Source organism: Sorex fumeus, unplaced genomic scaffold (assembly GCF_029834395.1).
Source record: "Sorex fumeus unplaced genomic scaffold, SorFum_2.1 ptg000093l, whole genome shotgun sequence".
In the NCBI taxonomy this organism is placed as follows: domain Eukaryota; kingdom Metazoa; phylum Chordata; class Mammalia; order Eulipotyphla; family Soricidae; genus Sorex; species Sorex fumeus.
The window spans coordinates 1,995,103-2,002,640 of NW_026606150.1; the positions used below are offsets into that span (position 1 = coordinate 1,995,103).

Consider the following 7,538-nt stretch of genomic DNA (forward strand, 5'->3'; position numbering starts at 1 on the left):
GAGGTCACCACATTGGCTTCTTTCCACTCTCACTGAGCCAAGGTGCAGGGTCAAGGAGAGGGGCAGTGGCGGGCAGGTGGGACGCAGTGTCCCCTGCCAAGTGGCCTGTTGTGTGAGCTCATTTTCAATGAGGAGACACTGTTTGCTTTTTCCACGGAACCCATGCCCAAGTCAACAGTGCGGTTCCCTAAGGGGACCCCACACCTGGGCCTGTCCCCCCACCTGAGCAAGCATATAAGAGGCAGCCGCGCTCACGGCCTGCACAAACCCACCCTCTCCGGAGACAGCCTCGCCTCCCTCCTGCCACCATGAAGCTCGCCATCACCTTCGCCGTGGTCATGCTGGCTCTCTGCTGCGGATCCGGTGAGTGCCCAGCGCCCCTGTCCCCGGGCTGAAGCCCAGCTTGGGATGTGGGTCCAATGCTCACGGATGCCCGGGAAAGAGGGCAGTGACAGGAACCGAATCCGAACCCTCCAGCAGGGACTGATTAAAAAGCAGATTGTGAGAATGTTGTGAGGAGCCCAGAACAGGGAGAAAACTTCAACACACCCCAGTCCCCACATCCCTCCAGCTCCAGACTTGGTGCCAAGGGATGGACGGGAGGGCAGCGTGATGGAGGGTCAGGGCTGACGGAACCACCATGCTCACGCAGCGTGCAAACCAGTGTGGGCACGCAAAACTGCATCCTGAGCGTCTCCCCCATCCAGGGACCAAGAAAACTAGCAGTCCCTGGGTTTGGGGTCTTCACCCCGCTCTTTCATGGCTGCTTGGCCCCCCAAGAAATCCAACCCAAAGCAAGGTCTCTCCTTCTGGCCAAAGGACTATTCTAGAAAGGATCTTCTCTTTGGGTAACTTGCCACCCCAGAGAGGGGTTTGCTAAACCTTTGCAAGAATGACTGACTAGCAGGAATATAGTACAGCAGGGAGGGTGCTGACCTTGCACACGGCAGACCCAGGTTCGGTCCCTGGCATCCCAACAGGTGCCCCAAGTCCTGCCAGGAGTCATCTCTGAGCTCAGAGCCAGGAGTAAACCGTGAGCACTGCCTGGTGAGGCCCAAAAGCCAAAAACCAAATCAACAATAACAAAAACAAGAGGAAAGGAACTGGATCAGGCTGGGGGGGCTGGGGTCAGGTGGGCAGATCGCCCCAATCTTGCTCTCTCTGATCTTGGAGGAGCTGGGTCAATCCAAATCCAAGCTAGCGGGTGTTTTTCACTTCCTGTTAGCCACCTGTGATCCTTTTAAAGGGAAAAGATAAGGAACCCATGAACTCACTCCGTTTTTGTATTTCAGCCACACCTGGTGGTGTTCAGGGTGGGAGTGGGGATGGGGGGGGATGCTCCCCAGCTCCAAAGAGCAGTCTGCCCCCAGGGTGCTCACGAGACCAGATGATGCCGAAAATCAAGCCGGGCCTCCTGCTCTATCAAGCCCTTTGAGCCACTTCCCTGGTCCATTAACTCACTTAAAAGATCTCCTCATGCAGGGCCAGAACAATCAGTCAAAGGACTGAAGCAAATCATGCAGGAGACTTACACTTGATTCCCAGCAACCCTTGGGGCCAGAGCGATTGTACAGCAGGGAGGGCAATTACCTTGCATGGGGCCGAACAGGGTTCGATTCCCGGCATCCCATGTGGTTCCCAAAGCATGGCCAGGAGCAACCCCTAAGCATCGCTGGGTTGGACCCAAAAGCAATAAATAAATAAATAAATAATTCCCAGCAACCCCAAGTATGAATCTGGAAGTAGCCCCAAACACTATCAGCCCAAAGACAACCCAAATAACCCCAAAAGGTGAGAGGCTAGAGAGATGGGGCAGAGGTTAAGGCTCTTGTCTTTGCATGTTGCCAATTACTGGATTCCCAAGCATCTCGTGGCCCCCAGAACCTTGCCAGGGCTCACTCCCGAGCACAGAGCCAGGAGTAGCCCCTGAGCCCTGCGGGATGTGGCCCAAACAACCCCCACTCAAAAAATGAAAGTTTCATCATCCATGGAGATACATTCTATAGCCCCCAAGGGAGTGGGGAGGGAGCGAGAGTTCTTAGGAAAACCAGAAAGGACAGGAACAATTAAGGTGCAGGGAAGTTTGATTTTCGAAGGAAATAATATCATGTGGGACTGAAATGGACATGGATTAGTCGTCCATGGGAGAGTGTGGTTGAATCAGATAGGCAGACAGTCATTTAGGGGACAGTCTGGGGTGTTTTTGCACGTGGGCTTGCGTGTGCCCCCAGTATAACAGTGAAGATTGTGTCTGACCACTGGCCAGCGCTTACCCGAGCTGATTTCTGCTCCAAATACTGCTCACCAAGCGTCCCTTCATTCATTCTTGCAACCACCCCTATGAGGGCAGACCCGTGGCCTCGAGATGAGAAAAGCAAGACCCAGAAGGGAAAGGAACAGAGATCTGCATGCAAAAGGGGACTAGTCTCTGCTGGCCAGATGTGGAACTCCCAGCTTGCGCACAGGCACAGAGTGTTCAAGGGCAGGGACCCGAGACCTGGTGGCCAGAGATGGGCAAGCAGGGACAAGTGGGCAGTGAGTCCTGGACACGGTCTCCTGGGCTCCAGGGGGAAGCGGGAAGGGCAGATAGTGGGACACTGGGTGCAGGACATGAAATGGGCTTGGAAACACAACAGGGGTCGGGGGGGGGGGTGGCTTAGTTGCCAAGATCCTCCCCAATTTCCACCGCAGAACCGCACCCACCCCAGAGACTCGTCTTCCTGGGTCCCCAACGTTCATGCTCCTGGTCCACCTCTGCAGGCTGAGGGCAGGGATTCATGCTTAGCTGACCTGGGGCTTCTTGCAGCCAGGGTTGACTCTGCTTTGTGACCCCCAGAACAAGTGGCTCAAACCATCATCGTTCACCGCTAAGGAACATGTTTCGGGTGGGGTTGGCAGAGGAAGGGAACCAACCCCAAGCATGCCTCCCACACTGGCTGAAGACTCATATCCACGCCTCATGATCAATACTCCACCTAGCACTCAACCAGAAAGGGTAGACGGGGGCTGGAGCAATAGGACAGTGGGGAGGGCACTTGCTTTAGGCTGCCAACTCAGGTTCGATCCCCAGCATCCCATATATTCCTTCGAGCAGGAATAATTCCTGAGTGCAGAGCCAGGAGGAAGCCCTGAGCCTCACTGGATGTGGCCCAAAATCAATTTTTTTTTTTGCTTTTTGGGTCACACCCATCAATGCTAAGTGGTTACTCCTGGCTCTGCACTCAGGAGTTACTCCTGGCGGTGCTCAGGGGACCATGTGGGATGCTGGGAATCAAACCTGGATCGGCCGCATGCAAGGCAAACGCCCTACCCACTGTGCTATCACTCCAGCCCCAAAATCAAAAAATTTTTTTTTAATTTTTTAAAAAGTGGGGGGTGGGGGGTGGCAGAGGGCACCATACCCAGCCCAGCCTAGGAAAGGCCAACAGGCTCCGGCCGGCTGACCAGCCACAAACAGCAACACAGAGCAGTAGGCAGAGCCCACCCTGGGCCCCTGTCACACACAGGCCAGCCCTCACACGCTCTCATGCGCTCCCTCTTGCCTTGTGTTCCAGCTAAGGCCGAGATCTGCCCAGAATTCCTAGAGGCCCTGAGAACTCTCTTCGAAGGCCCCGTTTCTGACTATGAGGCTGCAATCGCTGTCTTCGAACCCACTGAAGATATGAAGCTCGGAGGGGTCACACTGAAGAAAATGATGGAGTTGGTTCCGCCCCAGATCAAGGATGGTGCCGCCAAGCTCACGGTACTCAGTGGCAGCCCACATGAAGACCCTTTCCTAGTCCCCAGTAGAGAGTCCCATTTCCTTCCCTTCCTCTCTCTTTAAAAGGGACTTGCGGGTTGGAGAGATAACACAGTGGGGAGGGCGTATATCTTGGACGCAGCCAACCCAGACTCAATCCCCGGCATCCCAGTCACCCCCATCACCACCAGAAGGGATCGCTGAGTACAGAGCCAGGACAAACCCCTGAGCATTGCTGGGTGCGACACAAAAGAAAAGAAAAAAAAAAGATTTTAACACCTGAGCATCACTGGGTGTACTCCCCACCAACACCAAAATAATAATAATAATAATAATGATAAACCAAAATTAAAATAAAATTGACTTATAAGAAATCATAGGGACCTTACCAAGAGTGACTGAACCCCAGGGTTCACAGAAAACAGGGTTTTTGTGTAACCAAATTCATCCTTCAGTCTTATAGTGAGTTGTCTGTCTGTCTGTCTGTTTCAGCAAAAAATTATCCAAAGCCCACAGTGTGCTTAGGACTCAGAAACTGAAGATCTGCAACTGCCGACACCCCCGAGTCTCTTCTGCACCCCTACTTCACCCCCACTAGCTGTCCCGGGCCTCCTCCGTCCCCCAATAAAGTATGAGCATTCACATGTGTGTCCTTGCCTCTTTCTTCCTGCCCTGGAGGCCTGGGAGGGGGAAGTCAGCTTGAGCCCAAAGAAAGGGAAACCAGCACAAGGGTGAGGGCGCTTTCCCTGTGCACAGGTGACCTGAGCCCAATCCCCAACACCCCACAGAGTCCCCTGAACCAGCCAGGAGGGATCCCTGAGTGCAGAGCCAGGAGTAAGCCCTGAGCACAGCTGCGCGTGACCCAAACAAGCCAAGTGATCAAGCACCACCTCCCTGACGGTCCAGGATCCTCTCGATTCTGTCCCCCACCTACATACACACAAGCACACACATACATACAACATACACATATGCACACACATGCACACATACACATATACACATACGTACACACATACACATATACACATAAACACACATATACATGCACACATAACATATAACACAGGTACACATACACAAGCATACACATACAAACACACAGACACACACGCTAGACAGGGGTGCCAGAGCCTCTTCAGCACACGCTGCCCTGTGGAATGCAGCCTGGGTAATAGCCAAGGTTCTGCCCACACCTGACCTACGAGGAAATGGGGCATCCCGAGGTGGAGACTGGCATCAGGCCACACCCAAGCCCCACCCCACTAGCAATAAAATGAACGGTTATGCTTCTTCCAGTTAGCATGGGGTGGGAGGGGTGCCTCTTTTGGGGAGAACCAAGCAACAACGACGATGGCCAAACATCCCCGCCTACTAAGGGGAGCTTCAGAGATCTCCGAGCTAGGCAGAAATAGGGGACATTTCCAGCAGTTGGAAAGAGTAGTGGGGCAGTCTAGGGACGGGATGGGCTGGTGCCTCAAACCCTGCCCAGCATGGGACCGGAGGCCTGCCACCCTCAGAAGGAACCGGACTTCCTGCAAGAAGCAGAAAGCTGAAGAGCTGGGGGACCCAGCAGGATTGGAGGTGGCATTGAGGAGCAATATTCCCCATGAGGCAGGATTCATGCTTTCACTCACTTCCTGCCTGGCACACGCCATTATCAAACTCTGTTCAGAGTGCAGTGGAAATGAGCAGGAAGTGGTGCTCGGATGCATTCCTGAGCTCCTTCCTCCACCACCATGCTCAGCACTTCCTGTTTCCAGGCTTCCACCACAGAGGTGAAGTGCCTAAGACTGGGGGTAGGGACTCCCCAGCCAGACTGGACAGCCCATGGGCCATGCTCTTGCATTCACCAGCCCCACGTGCCTCAGACTTGCGCCTGACTCTCAGGGTCCCTGTCTAGTCATCTGTCCTCCTAGAATCAGCACCCTTTCTGTCTGGTGCAATAGTGTCCTCAGTTGAGTTCAATCCCTGGGGACCTTGGGCTTGGCAAGTGTTTTCAGAGGTGCCCAGGGGCCTCCTTCAGAAGACAGTAAGTAGGACTCAGAGCCAGGATTATCACTCACTCCATGACAGGTTCTGCAGAGCCCTGAGGAGGGCTAGGGTTCAGGTTCAGTTTAGGGTTCTGGTTCGGGTTAAGGTAAGGACTAGGGCTAGGGGTAGGACTAGGGTTAAGGGTAGGTCTAGGGCTAGGTTTAGTGTAAGGGCGAGGGCTAGGGTTAGGATTCGGTTTAGGGTTAAGTTTATTTAGGTCTAGGCCTAGGGTTAGGGTAAAGGCTAGGGCTAAGGTTAAGATTAGAGCTACGGTTAGGGTTAGGGTTAGGGCTTGGGCAAGGTTAGGGTTAGAGTTAGGGCTAGGGTTAGTATTAGGGCTAGGGTTAGGGTTAGGGTTTGGTCTAGGTTTAGAGTTAGGGTTAGGATTAGGGGTAGGGTTAGGGCTAGGTCAAGGGGTAGGACCAGTTTTAGGGTTAGGGTTAGGGCCAGGGCTATGTTAGGGTTCTGCTTCGGGTTAGGATAAGGGCTAGGGCTAGGGTTAGGTTTGGGTTTGTTAGGCCAGGATTATGGTTAGAGTTAGGTTAGGGTTGGTGTTCAGGCAGTGGGAATCTCCCCAAGGACCATACTTGCTCCCTTAAATATAGCTAACAGACGATGCCGGCGTTAGTACAGTGGGTAGGGAGTTTTTCTTGCACTCAGCCGACCCAGGGTAGATCCCGGACATTCCATATGGTCCCCTGAGTAATTCCTGTGTGCACAGCCAGCCCCAAACAAACAAACAACAAAAGATAGGGTTGTGGGAAGGAGAGTAAACAGACAGGGCCAGATACACAGTACAGGAGTGAATAAGGCATTTGCCTTGCTTGGAAACTGACCTTTGTGGGATCTCGGTGCCACCTCTGCTGCCCTGAGCACCACCGAGGGGAGACTCCTGATCACAGAGCCAGGATCAACCCCTGAGCATCACAGGGTGTGGCCCAGCAATCAGCTATTAAAAAGAAAAGTAAACACAGTCCTGTGTGGTCTTATGCAGCATGCTGTGTGGAGCAGAAATAAACCAGGGACAGAAGAAGTGAGGATAAGCTCACTGGGCTGTGCTATAGAGAGGAACAAACCAAGGGTGGGGGCTGTTGGAGGGGCCACATCAACCAACAACAAACCTCAGTGCCCATAAACACATCTGATACACCAGGGGCCAGGGACAGGAGGATGTGTTTGACCAGAAGTAACACGGGAGCAGAAGTGGAGGGTCTGGAGCACACGGATGGTGCTAAGGGGCATAACCATCCACCTCATATCTGTCAATCAACAAATAAAGGGAAGATCAGACCAGGGGTGACTAGGGACAGCGGTGGAGGGTCATTGGTACCTCAGCAGTGGTGGAGCTCTGTGGCTTTAGATATCAATATTATCAACACTGTTATAACTTTATTACCTAAACTCTAATTTTAAAAAAAAAGAAGAAGAAGAAAGTCACAGGACACATACCGGGTGTTCTCTCTCACTCCTCTGTGAAGCCAGGCCCCACCTCCTCTCAAGCAAGGCCCTCATGGGCTCCCTGCAGACCCCCAGTCCCCCCGGGCCGCTTCCCCAGCTCCCCTGCCCACCTCTAACCTCCAAAATAATTATTTAGAACAGCGTGTCAATGGAATAGAGGGTATCAGGATGGGCAAACCCTTGGCTCTAGATTACAGAAATGAAAGTGTCAGGGAAGGAGAGGAACAGAGAGGGAGCAAGAAGAGGCACCTGGAGGGACCATACGAGCAAGGGTCAGGGTCTTGAAGGCATCTCTCCGTGCCTCGGC

General features: G+C 53.3%; 1 protein-coding gene across 1 annotated transcript; it reads left to right on the top strand.

The window, feature by feature from the left end:
* Nucleotides 1–281: 281 nt before the first annotated feature.
* SCGB1A1 (secretoglobin family 1A member 1) lies at nt 282–4,368 on the top strand. Its single transcript, XM_056131611.1, has 3 exons — nt 282–363; nt 3,555–3,742; nt 4,232–4,368. The coding sequence occupies exons 1-3, from the start codon at nt 309–311 to the stop codon at nt 4,262–4,264; spliced, it is 276 nt and encodes a 91-aa protein (XP_055987586.1). The 5' UTR covers nt 282–308; the 3' UTR covers nt 4,265–4,368.
* The last annotated feature ends 3,170 nt before the right edge of the window (nt 4,369–7,538 follow it).

What these genes read in the sequence shown, in the direction of transcription:
- SCGB1A1 (XM_056131611.1), top strand. Translation starts at nt 309, where the DNA reads ATGAAGCTCGCCATCACCTTCGCCGTGGTCATGCTGGCTCTCTGCTGC. An exon ending in GGCTCTCTGCTGCGGATCCG is followed by an intron (nt 364 to 3,554) that starts GTGAGTGCCCAG and finishes CTTGTGTTCCAG; the next exon opens with CTAAGGCCGAGATCTGCCCA. An exon ending in ATGGTGCCGCCAAGCTCACG is followed by an intron (nt 3,743 to 4,231) that starts GTACTCAGTGGC and finishes TGTCTGTTTCAG; the next exon opens with CAAAAAATTATCCAAAGCCC.